We start from the raw sequence: 13,068 nt of genomic DNA on the forward strand, positions 1-13,068 counted from the left end.
ATCTGTGTATTCAAAGTGGTTAGGATAGATATATAGTTACATTCTCTTAATGAATAGAGGGATTTGTTCTAATGGTGTTTGTAAATAGGATATCAAGTCCGCATCTTGTACAGCAATTAACCACTAGGAAGAATGTATGCAATGTGTTGATTGTTGTAAATGTCCTACCAATTTTGTTTGAAATTGTCTCATTGCTATTTGTATCTCAATAAAATTATGGAATAAAATACAATAAAAAAGAAAGAAAGCTAATAGCCAGAATTATAAAGAAGCCTTATATGTGAACAATGAAAAATAACAATTTAGAAAATGACAAAAAATAAAATAAACATTTCTCCAAACAAGACTGCAAATGACCACTGAGTACATGAAAAGATGCTCAACCTCAACAGTAAGGGAAATATAAGTCATAACAATGAGGTATGACCTAGTACCCATTAGAATGGCTATTATGTAAACAAAAATGAAACAAAAAGCACAGCAACTATGGAAAACTATATGGCAGAAACTCTCCAAATTAAGCACAGAATTACGATATGTGAGTATATACCCAAAAGAAAGGAAATAAGGAATGCAAACAGTTATTTGTATATCTGTGCTCCTAGTCACATTACTCAAAATGATCAAAGGATGAAAATAATCCACCTATCTGTTGAAGAACAAATAAAGAAAATGTGCCACATGCATAGAGTGGAATATTACCTCTTTTTAAAAAAAATTCCAACACATGTTACATGATGAACCAAGAGAATATTATGTCAAGTGAAACAGCATGCTAGAAATGGAAATTTTTGTGTAACTCCACTTTTATGAGGCTATATGTAGTCTAATTCAAAATTGTAAAATAAAATGGTGGTTGCCCAAAGCTGAAGGAGAGGGGGATGAGAAGGTTTTAATATGTATGGAGCTATAGTTTGCTAAGATTAAACAGTTCCGGGCATGGGTAGTGGTGACAGGTGTACAACAGTGGGAAAGTACTTGATGATAATGAACTATCATTTTTATACATATCTGCAGTACATAATGATTATATTTACTGTGTGGAGTTTGTACACATATGTACATACCTTAATTCTTTCACCCTCCACTCACCTTCTAGCTCAGGCTGGTTTTTTTTTTTTTTTTGGCGGAACTGGGGATTAAACTCAGGCCCTTGCACTTGCTAGGGAAGTGCTTATTCTACCGAGCCATCTCCCTGGCCCTTTCAGGCTGGTCTTGAACTTGAAATGATCCTCCTGCTTCAGCCTTCCAAGTGCTGGGATTACAGGCGTGCATCACCACATGTGGGTTAAAAATGTACAGCTTGGGCCAGGGAGATGGCTCGATGGAATAAGCGCTTCCCTGGCAAGCGCAAGGCCCTGAGTTCAATCCCCAGTTCCAAAACAAAAGAAGTACAGCTTTTAAACTGCCTACCAAATTGATTGTAATTCCTTAGAACATTCATTTTCCTACTCTCCTACACAGTTAGCAGTTTTTCTTTTCTTCTCAAACCTTCAGCAACTTTCCTAACTTTACACTTAAACTGGTAACTCTGGTTCCTATTTTACTCAGTACTCCTAGAGGCTCCTAATACTCTACCTACCAGATGGGTTAACCAGCATTGAGATTTTGAGAAGGGAAGGGAGAGAGGAGCTAGGGAGTTGAAGATATATGCAGTTGCAATAATGCAACATGGATTTACATGGGACTGAGGGGGGGGAAAGACAAAGTGAGTGTGATTGTGAAAATGTGGTATTTTCGTTACCTTTCCTCATGTTGCTATAAATTAAGGATGAGCCAGATCTTTTTACAATACTGGCTCTTTTAGAATCCAGCGTTCAGGATTTGTGGACCATATAGTCTGTTATAACCAATTCTGCTACTGCAGTCCAAATACAACTTAGAGGTAACAAATGAAAAGTTGAGTATCATTGTTATTTATGAACACTGGAATTTAAAAGTGGTATACCTCTTATGAGTCACAGAACACTCTTGATTTCTGATGTAAAAAACATGTCTAAGTAATGGGCCTCACAAACTCAATGAAGAGGGTCAGTGAGAGTCAACCTGCTATACATGAATAATTTGTCCCTCATAGCAAAAGCTCAGCTTTCCATTTACGTACTATTTCTCTCATCTATACCAGCACACTGTCCTCACATTTCCATTTCTCTCTTCATCATTTTTTCCTTCTCCATCAGGTCATTTTTACTAGTATGAAAACATACTATTATTATTATTTTTTGGGCTGCTCAGGTTGCCTTCAGGGCAGGTCTGGTTTGGCTTGAGGATGAGGGGATCGAACCACAGCATCCTCAGCCTGACTGCTTTGCTTCAGCAGGCACTTAAACACCTGAGCTAATGGGCAGGCCCCCAAAATATACTATTACTTAACTCATCTTAAAAACAAACCCCCATTTTATTGGCATTTTTTTCTTTGAATTTGCTTGCATGCTTTCTCTATTGGAAGGAGTAACCTGGAAAGAAAGGGAGGACAGTGGCCTCTGGCTGTCAAGAAATCAAGGCCCTCAGTTAAACTGCCTATGATGAACAAAATGAGCCAACAAAAACAAAATTCAGCCAATAATCACTGACTGAGATGGAAGTGGATTCTGTTTCAGCTGAACACTAAGACTCTTGTCTTCAAGAATATCTTCCCTGTATCCCTCATTATGGACCCGCCAGTAGACAGCTCAGCTAAACTGTGCCTGGATCCCCAATCCACATTAACTATGAGATGATAAATGCATGATGTTTTACATCACTATTTTAATTTGTCACATAGTAATAGACAACCAATACTATTTCTACAGGACATAATAAAAAGGAACCAGAGTTAAAATTCCCACTATAATTTCCCAGTATATCCTTAGGAGAGGTCAGTTTCAAAGTTTTCAAAGTAGCGACATTCCCTTCCAGGGAGTACATCATATTTCATAATTTATATAAAGAACCTAGCCAGTACTTAGCATATTATACACCTGAAAAATCTGAGATTACATATATCTCTCACCTGACTATTACTAAATGTCAGAGGGTCTTCAATTCTTTCTTAGAAGCAAATGAGAACTTAAATATTAAATTAAAAATGACAACAAACAGTAAAGTACAATCATATCCCTGTCACAACTGAGAAAATGAAGTACTTAAAAAATAATCCTATCAACTGTTCAGTGTTTTTGGGAAATATATGAAATAAGTATTTTTTTAAAAAGACTAAAAAACATACTTTGTCAGCAGCTGTCTCAGGAAGAGACTCTTCAATGCCAAGTTCTCGTCGTCTTTCAGCCCTTACTTCTGCATAACTGCAAATGCAAAGAGTCAAATTTCAGTGTTTGGTTATTTACTTAAACATATCAAGGAGTTACAACAATTCAGTGTTTGTTATGTGTTGCACCTGCTCATCACAAATTAGACTATTTTCTATGTGCTACACAAACCTAATATATCTTTATAGGGTACTATCTTAATCCAGTTTGCATTTTTTTAAGTATCTCAAAGTTTCATATGCTACTATAAATATCCCACAACTACATTACAGGTAAATTAAGAAGAAACGAAAGAAGACTATGTTCATCTACTCCAGTTTTCCTTTTGCATGAATGAGTATGGCATACAAAGGACAGTACAGCTTCTGCTGTAAAACACAAAATTTATATCAAGTATGTATCTACCTAATAACTGTATTATACTTCTATATAAGGCCTATACATAAATTTAATGATATAATGAAAAACTGCATCAAAAACTGGGGAAAAGATCACTTTGTAGTTTACAATTTATGAATTAAAATTACAATGTGAAAATCATTTTATAGGACATTAGCATACTTCAGAAATATTCTAGAGGGATTGTTACCTTACTACAGTGTGTGTGCAAACAATGAACTCTGGCCTTGAATTCCACTGATGATAAGTGATATAATAATGAGTCTGAAGCCAAATCCACTGTTGTCCTTTGGTCAGGAACCTATAATAACAGGATTTACCTTTTCCATACTGCATTACTAAAAAGAAAAGAAAAATTTTCTTTGATCAGTAGTTTTTCTTAACTAAAACTAATTATTTACATTTAAATCTATAATACATTTATTTTGGCATTTCCAAAACACAACAATTTTAAGGAAATGCTATTTTTTAGATCTAGTTTAAGATTTCAGCCAATTATCAGATCTTCCACAGTATCCAATTTCTTCCCTCCAGTAGCAGGGATTGAACTCAGGGCCTTTGTTCTGGACTACATCCTCAGCCTTTAATTAATTAATTAATTAATTTAATTTTGAGACAAGGTCATGCTCAGTTGTTCACTTGCCCAGGCTGGGCTTGTACTTGCAATCTTCCTGCCTCAGTTTCCCAAGGTTTTTGGGATTACAGGCATGTGTCACACTGTACCTGGCTTGCACAGTAGCCAACTTTATAGCCAGTTATCATTGATTTAACACTTTTCACACACAGCATATTTCCAAACACACAAAGATTCACACTGCTGATTTCCTCCTCCCCAGATGTACTGATGGTAATAGCAGGTAAGTAATAACATCTGAGTTTTTTTTCCCCATAGATAATAACATCAGGTATACCTCTGAGATATTTAGTTCTAAATGTTAATAAGCATAATCAGAATCACTTCACTGTTCGAAGTAACTGTTCAAGTGTAGTATTTCACAAAGCATTCTGTGGCTCTTAAATTCTGAAGTTCTTTTTTTTATCTTCTTCTGTTTTATGCTACTGGGGACTGAACTCAGGGCCTTTGAAGTCATTTTCAACAGATGTTAAGGAAAAATTGGTTAAATTAATTTGGGAAACTTCATTTTAAAAATTTACTATAATTATTTTGATATCTATAATTTAAATTAAACTTATTCCTATTCTACATATTTATAAAAATGGTTGTTGTAAGTCTGCATTTTACTGCCTATCATTAACAGGACAAGATTTCTGCCTAAATGATTTTGAAAAAGATACTATCACCCAAAATATTAAAATCTACTTACAGTGTTCATGACATTTTGCCAGATTTTCTAGGTCATCCACATGATAGTAATCATAGCCTGATGTTCCCAGAACTTCAAATGGCAAATATCCTATTATTGGTGGTGCCCTGAATTACATAAAATAATCAAGATTGTAATTTTTCCATAAGTAACATTCCAACTATAAATAAATTTTATGGGGCTTTATTTTTGAAAAAATGGAAAATGGATTTGAAAGTTCTGATTAGAAAAAAAGGTTATTCTTAAAGCCTTTGTTTCAAGAATCATGAAGGTTATCATTTCATGAAATTTAAAAATGAAGTTACAAAAAAAAAAAAAAAATGAAGTTACCTGTGATCTAGAAACAGAAATTTCCATTCTAAACTATGTCTAGATGTAAATTCTTCATTGGGTTCTTCAACAGTACACATTTCCTGCAAGTAAATTAACAATTAAAATTTAAAGAGATTTTCCAGTTTTTATTTTTTTAACTGTCTGTAGGGTTTTTTAAAATTAATTTTATTGAGAAACAAATAGCAATGAGACAGTTTCAAAACAGGATAGTAGGACAGTTACAATAATTAATACACTGCAATTGTTGTCTTTGTAGCAGTTATTCATAGTACAAGATGCAGACCTGATATCCTGTCCAAACACTATTAGTACAAATCTTACTTCTCACTGAATTAAGAGAAAGTAGCTGTATATTTACCCTAACTATTTTGAATATACAAAATGGTCCTTCTTTTATATCCTCCATTTTCATTTAGTTTGTCATAGATGGGTATTCCATTGTCTTTTAAATACTGTAGGTACATGATTCAGCAAAATAATCCAATATAGTCCAATAGTCATAGTGGGTTATCTGTAGGACTGTGCAGACATCAAGTTATCTCTGAAATTGTTGGGCTCCAGACCTTGTTTCCTGCTCTAGCTGTGCTTTCTACCACCCTCTTTTTTTTTTCATAATTTTATTGAGAAACAAACAGCAATAAGACAGTTTCAAATCAAATTAGGACAGTTTCAATAATTAACACATTGCATGCTATCTTCCTAGTGGTTATTTGTTGTACAAGATGCAGACATAATATCCTATTTACAAACACTATGAGAACAAATCCCTCTACTCCTTGAATTAAGAGAATGTAACTGTGTATCTATCCTACACAGATACAAAATGGTCATTCATCTGTATCCCCCCCTTTTTCTTTTGTTTAGTTCCGTCATTTAAATATTATATCTTTATTTTGTTTTTATTTATACTTTAAGATAAACCGTTTTGTATTTAAGTCTGTAGGTATATTTCACTTAACATGTTTCCAAGGACCTAACAATTTCCTACAAGAGATTTGAATTCATTCTTCTTATAGCAGTGTAATATTCCACTGTGTCCAAGTACCACATTTTCTTTATCCATTCATCTGTTGATGAATATATAGGATGCTTCCAAGACTTGGTTATTATGAATTGGACTACTATAAACACAGGTATGCATGTACCACTATAATATTACATCTTTTAATTCTTTTAGGAAAAGGGGAAAAGCTGGATTGATTGAAATTTCTATTTTTAGTTTTCTAAGGAACTGTCATACTGATTTCCATAATAGTCGTACTAGTTTACTTTCCCACCAACAATGTAGGAGAGTTCCTTTTTCACCACTGCCTCCCAATACTTTTTATTTGATTTCTTAATGAGTGCCATAAAAATCAAAGATCTACATATGAAAAAGACAAACACTTTACTTTTTTCAGGATACGGTAAGTAAATTTCCTGAAATCAAAGGTGTAAGAAAGTACTTTCTGAATAGGACTCCAATTGCATAAGAAATAACATGAAGAGTTAACAAATAGGAACATATAAAACTAAAAAGCTTCCCCACAGCAAAGAAAACAAACAAATGAAGAGACAGTCTACAGAATAGGACAAAATTTTGCAAACTATAATTGAAGACAGAGCACTAACATCTAGAATAAATTAAGAACTCGAAAAAATTAGACCCCTCCCAAATAAAGGACTCAACCAAAAAGTTGGCAACTAAAATGATAAGATACTTCTGGGAAGAAATACAAATGGCCCATAAATACATGAAAAAAATCTGCAACATGGCTAGTCATTACTTTCCTAACCTTACTTCTCACTATCTCTACTTGTCTACCTGTAGAGACCCTAGATTCTGGCCATAATAAATGTATCACAACTCCATTAACGCCTGTGTCCTTAAGTAACCCTCTGCATCATAATGTAATAGTGAACAAGTGAGGCACAAAGGGGAAAATAATCAGAATCAAGTTTCAGTTCACTTAACAGATTAGACTTTTGATAAGCAACTTTTTTTTTTTAAATGTACTTGGTTGTTACAGGTCATCACCACACAGCTCAGACTTGTAGTGATCCTCTTGCTTCAGTCTCTCAACTGCTAGGATTACAGGCATGTGCCCCCACGCCTGGGGCTGGTGTGGCATGCGGTGCCAGGATCAAACCACAGTCCCTGCGCCTGCCTAAGTAGGTGCTTTAGTCCAATGAGCTATCTCACTGGCCCCACTGACAAGCAACTTCTTAACCTTCCTCAGATTCTCTAATAGATAAAATAGAGATCATAAGAGCATCTAACTCACACAGTTGTTATAAAATTAAAATGCATGTAAAGTGTACAATAAGTGCTCCAAAGTTAGCCATAGATACTATTTCCTAAAAACAAAACATGCAGAACAAAATAATGCTCTTAAGAACTTTCATTTTCCCACTTCCCTAATAATCAACTGCTGAGGCTAGGGAGATAGTTCAGTAGGATAAGTGCTTGCCTGGCAAGTGCAAGGGCCTGAGTTCAATCCCCGGTTCCGCCAAAAAAAAAAAAAAAAAAAAAAAAAAAGGATCTTTAACTGCTAACCCAGTACTTCATTCTACACTACGCTGCCTCCCAAATTTTAAAATTTAGCCTTACTATCCATTGTTTAGTATTTCATTTTCCCACTTCCCTAATAATCATTTTCTTGTTGGTCACAGGAAAAAAAGGCCACATTGTTTAAATTCTGAAATTAAACAGTAAACTGTAGTAAAATATACTTGGACATTTGAAATTACTTAATTTTAACTTTTTTCCTTTTTCCTTTTTTTTTTTTTTTTTTTTAGGACAGGGTCTACAGAATCTCCCCACGTAGATCGAACTCAGTGGTTTTCCTGTTTACAGTCTCCCAAGTGTGGGATTACAGGCGTGTGCTACCACTCTCAGTCTCAACAGCCCTCTCAAGTGTGCCCTGGGATTGAACCCCTGGCCCCTGTGCCTGCTTGCAGGCGCTTTAATCCGCTGAGCTACTTGGCTGGCTCCAAATTTTTTTTCTTTTAATGAAGGCCATGAATAATATACAAAAGCACCCTTAAATTTTGCAAAAGTAGGGTGGTGGTCTTATGTGCAACTACTGATTAACCACAAAGGATATATACTAAAAATCAGTTACATTTAGCAAGTACTCTCATAACTCATAGTTTCAAAAGTATCTCATGAATATCTTAATGACTCTTAGCCACTACTACACAAAGTTTCAGACATGCTGGAGACAATAAAAAGTTACATAAAGACAATTCTCATAGTATGAATATAATTCCTGCTGAGCAATTTAGAAACATACCTTGATGAACTGAGGTGTAGCTAGCCTGACAGTAGCTACAAAACAAACTCTGTCTTCATAAGAAGGCCTATGTGTACGCTGTATGGTTCCTTCAAAACCATTATGTGTTGAAGTGGAAACTAAAACCATAAGGAAATATGTATCATCAGCAATTCCAGCAAAAACTAGTTCTACTCATATTCAAGAATCTATGTGAAAAGTTTACAAAAGCATGAAATTAAAATTGTAAAAGAAGTAATTCAACTCACCACTGTTTAAAGATTTGAAATTTCCTATAAATCTCACATATTCATAAGTAGATGGCTCCTTTGGGTCTATTGTTCCTCGAAGCATATGGCAACAGAATTCCAATTGGTTTTTTGCTGAAAGGTGGTAAAAAAAATCATGTACCTCTTATTATAATCATTATTATAATGATTACATTCTGTCACATGAAGTAAGATTATAAAAGTTGGATAAGTTCACAACTATTTTCTTCAGTATTAGTCTTCGATGAGAAACATTTTACTTAGTTCATAAAAGTACAGCACAGTTAGAAGATAATGCCATATTATTCAAACAACTCATTGTTTCTCTATTTTCATCTATCCTTTCTTCTCTTTCAAAGAAAGGTATTCCTTGCCAGTCTGAAGCTAACTCCCTGCTCTCTACTGTGAAAAGTCTTTCCTATCTTCTCCAGAACCAGGGTCATGCCACTTGTCACTCACTCCTTTAGTACCTACATATTCTTTTTGGGTCCTTATTTCCTGTTTTAAATTTGCTCAGATGTTTTCCATCTCAAACAAAGAATTATCATGCTAATCTTTTTAGTATCACAGATAGCCTTCCTTTTCAGTATATACTCGTTTCTACAAATTCATTTCCCTTAATGTCATGTACTATAGGTGCCATCCTCACATCTTTACCACAACAGCTACTCAAGAGGACTAATGTCTGCACTGATAATTTCAATAATTTTTCCTCAGCTTTTAGGTCTTCTTAAAATTCATACTTCATTTGCATAACATGTATTTGCCTTCTTACTTTACTGACTATTCCTATCTCTTCTGCTAATCCATCTTTAAATTAGTGGCTTTCGGGTCAGCCAAATAGCTCAGCAGATTAAAGCGCCTGCTTAGGCAGATGCAGGGGCTGGGTGTTCGATTCCCAGCCCTGCGGAGCCAGTCCTGGCCGCACCCCCAGAGCGTGCTGAGACAGCAATTGAGACTGGGTGTGGTGGCATGCGCCTGTAATCCCTAATTCCAGCACTTGGGAGCCTGTAAATAGAAGGATCACTATGCGTCAGATCTAGGTATCTAGGTAGTGAGACCCTGTACACTCCTAAGTCAGTTGGCCCCCCTTCGTCTTATGTATATTTCCCAAGTTAGAAACCATATTGGGGGGTGGCCAAGTGGGGGGGGGGGAAGGAACCATATGGAATCCTATGTTCATGTTGATATGGCCTCTTCTGCTCCCATTACAAATCCCAAAACTAATCTGTCACTAAGACCTGGTTTTTATTTCACCAAGGAAACTCTCATAATTTTTTTCCAACTAAGCTTTTAATATCATCAACCCAGTACAGAGCAAATCACAAATGGTTTTGCATCTAAGTAAAAACATTTGCTCCTTTATATCTTTACATAAGATATAAAGATATGCTTGCCTCTGATTCATTCTTGCCTACTATTCTTTGACCAATACTTTTATCACCTAGCTTCTATACTTAAGGACTATTAACTCCTTCAGTCACTTTATCAAACTCCTGCTCTTCTTTCACTGGCACAGTAAATAGTTTTATTATCAACTGAAAAGGTTCAAAATTCAACTGTCATGGTCTTCCCCAAATCCTCCCCGATACAGTCCCTAGTGTTTAAAGGCAAGTTTTAGTGAGCTTACATACTTGGTACTCACATATGTTCCTCTCCAACCTTACTTCTACTGTAACAACTGTACAATTTCTCTTTTTTGTCCCAGTATGGTCCTTTATTCAAAAAGTTTCTCCCTACACTAAAATTACTAAAATCTTCACTGGCTCTCTACTACATAAAAAATCAAAATCAAACTCCATAGTGTGAAATAGTACTCCTTTTTCATTTTCCTACTTCCTTCTCTAAACCCAAATTGTATTATCTGTACCACCTCATCATCTTCATTTTAGCCTAAATGACTTATAGCAATTTCCAAGCAATTTACCCTGTTTTAACTTGTGTTTATTCTTTTAGCATAAACTTACAAACCTCCTCCTTCAGTGTCCCAGTATGCCAGAGGCTTTGATTAAGTTCTCTAGTCAAATTTCTTTCTTTTTTTTTTTTTCTTGGCAGAACCAGGGGTTGAACTCAGGCCCTTGCACTTGCCAGGCAAGCGCTTATTCTACTGAGCTATCTCCCCAGCCCCTCCAGTCAAATTTCTGCCCCTTACAGCCAACTTTTTTCTCCTCTGTCTTCCTGTTATCTCTTAGGGTCCCAACTCCCCAATTTTTCTCTTGTTTCTCTACACATTAACCTCAATTACTCAAGCAATGTCATTCAATCCATGATTCTGAATATTACGTGGGTATATAGAAGGCCTAGAGGCCTTTTTTCCCTCAGTACTGGATTTGAGTGGCCTACTGGTAGTCAATGGCATGCAAACTATTTGTAAAAATTTATACAAGGCACAATCTCCAAATAGATTCTCCGGGTCTCTAGTTTTTCCTCAAATCCTCCTGAGTATAACTTCCATGTTTTATATGTCTATGTGCTAAGTATATATATCTCCAATCTTAGTACACTAGAGAATTTGAGGATTTAATACAAAGAATCTCTAAGATAATTGGTTACTGCCATTATCAGAAAAAGTGGAATTTTAAAATCATGCAAAAATGATAAAAGGTATTTAATAGGTAAAAAGTGTAATACTAACAATTTTGAATACAGCATAAAACAGTGAAGAAAATGAAGTGCTCTGATCAAATTGACTTGCCCAATGAAGTAGAAATGTCTGATTAAACCATAATATTTTGGGTTTCTTGGCCACAGGGTCTGTTTTACACTATTCTTGGCACTTTTTAGTACTATAACACAAGTGCCTGGCACATAAATTCAGCTTAATAAATAACTTTTCTTTTATATTTTAGGGAAGGGTCTATGAGATCGGACTCATAGTGATCTGCCTGTTTACAGTCTACCAAGGTCTGGGATTACAGGTGCACGCCACCACGTCCAGTCTCAATTGCCCTCTTAGCACACCCTGGGGACGGGGCTGGCATAGTAGGCCAGGAGATAAACTCCCAGCCCCTGAACCTGCTTGCAGGTCCTTTAATCTGCTGAGCTATTTGGCTGGTCCTCTTTTTAATATCTGTAAAAGAAATATAGAAACTGTCCCTACAATTCAAGTGCCCAGTTGGTTAATAATGACAAAAATGAGACTGTTTCGTTTTCTCTCATTAAATATAATAGTATTTAAAAATGAAAAATATATTGCCAGGTTCCATTTCTGTACAATGTATGGCATAATTGTGATACAACTATTCACATTTACTATGATAAACATATTTCATTGTAGTCTGAACTCCCAATGATTGTACTGTCTTAGCTTCCCACATGCTAGGATTACAAGCACATGTCACTGTACCCAGCCTTTTAATGTGAACATAGTTCCATTTTATAATATTTAAAAAACACCTTGTAGGGTACATGGAAAATTTTTTAATTAAGAATGTTTTTTTCATAAGCTTTCAAAAGTAAAGGACAATGTTATTAAATACAACATTTGGAGTTTTGCTTAACAGCTACTACTTACATTTTAAATATTCAGGAGTTAATGAATCACTTTCCAGCAGATGGGTAGAGAGTATTTTATAAAACTCTGAATGTTCTCCTTCTGGGATAAAATTAAATATACTTTGATCCACAAGATCAGACTGAAAAAGAAATTTATTTAAAATAAAATAATTTAATAATTTTTAAAATGTATAATCATTGTTTAACAGTGTTACATAATTAAGTTTCAATTATCTGGGAAAACCAACATACATCAAATTACAGATTACATCCTTAAAAACCAAGACTAAGAAGCTGAAAGGTGGTTATACATTCATGCCTCTTATAGCAATGTCATCAGGCATGCTATAATCATCAGGCATGATCAATATAATCTTGAAAGCCTGATGTATTATTTGCAAAGCTGATTTTCTCCAAATTTGAACATTTTAAAATTCAACTGAGCTAAGAGAGTTAACTGGATACAAGGCACAACTTCGCAGTTTATTCAAACCTGAATTAAACAATGGGGCACACATGACTACACCAAAAAACAGGCTTATTAAGGAGATACTTGATTTTAGAAACATTTCAACTGTCGAACCTGTTCTTTCTTTCTTTCTTTCTTTTTTTTGGTGGTACCAGGGATCAAACTTAGGACCTTGCACTTGCCAGGCAAGCACTTATTCCACTGAGCTATCTCCCTGGCCCTCATTTTTATTTCATCATTTTAAAACATTTAATACTGTAAACCGTGTCAAAAGTC

General features: G+C 35.1%; 1 protein-coding gene across 7 annotated transcripts in view; it reads right to left on the bottom strand.

Annotated features, from left to right (window-relative positions):
• Clock (clock circadian regulator) overlaps positions 1–13,068 on the bottom strand; it is a 191,857-nt gene that overhangs the window by 43,995 nt on the left and 134,794 nt on the right. For all 7 annotated transcript variants that reach the window (XM_023710915.1, XM_023710913.1, XM_004627517.2 and 4 more), the window contains 7 exons: positions 12,343–12,463; positions 8,829–8,942; positions 8,581–8,699; positions 5,303–5,385; positions 4,973–5,079; positions 3,838–3,985; positions 3,209–3,284 (listed from right to left, as the gene is read on the bottom strand). In XM_023710915.1, the coding sequence (XP_023566683.1) occupies positions 3,209–3,284; positions 3,838–3,985; positions 4,973–5,079; positions 5,303–5,385; positions 8,581–8,699; positions 8,829–8,942; positions 12,343–12,463 (768 nt within the window). The remainder of the gene's footprint in view (positions 1–3,208; positions 3,285–3,837; positions 3,986–4,972; positions 5,080–5,302; positions 5,386–8,580; positions 8,700–8,828; positions 8,943–12,342; positions 12,464–13,068) is intronic.

Source organism: Octodon degus, unplaced genomic scaffold (genome assembly GCF_000260255.1).
Source record: "Octodon degus isolate 3935 unplaced genomic scaffold, OctDeg1.0 scaffold00019, whole genome shotgun sequence".
NCBI classification, from domain to species: Eukaryota; Metazoa; Chordata; class Mammalia; order Rodentia; family Octodontidae; genus Octodon; species Octodon degus.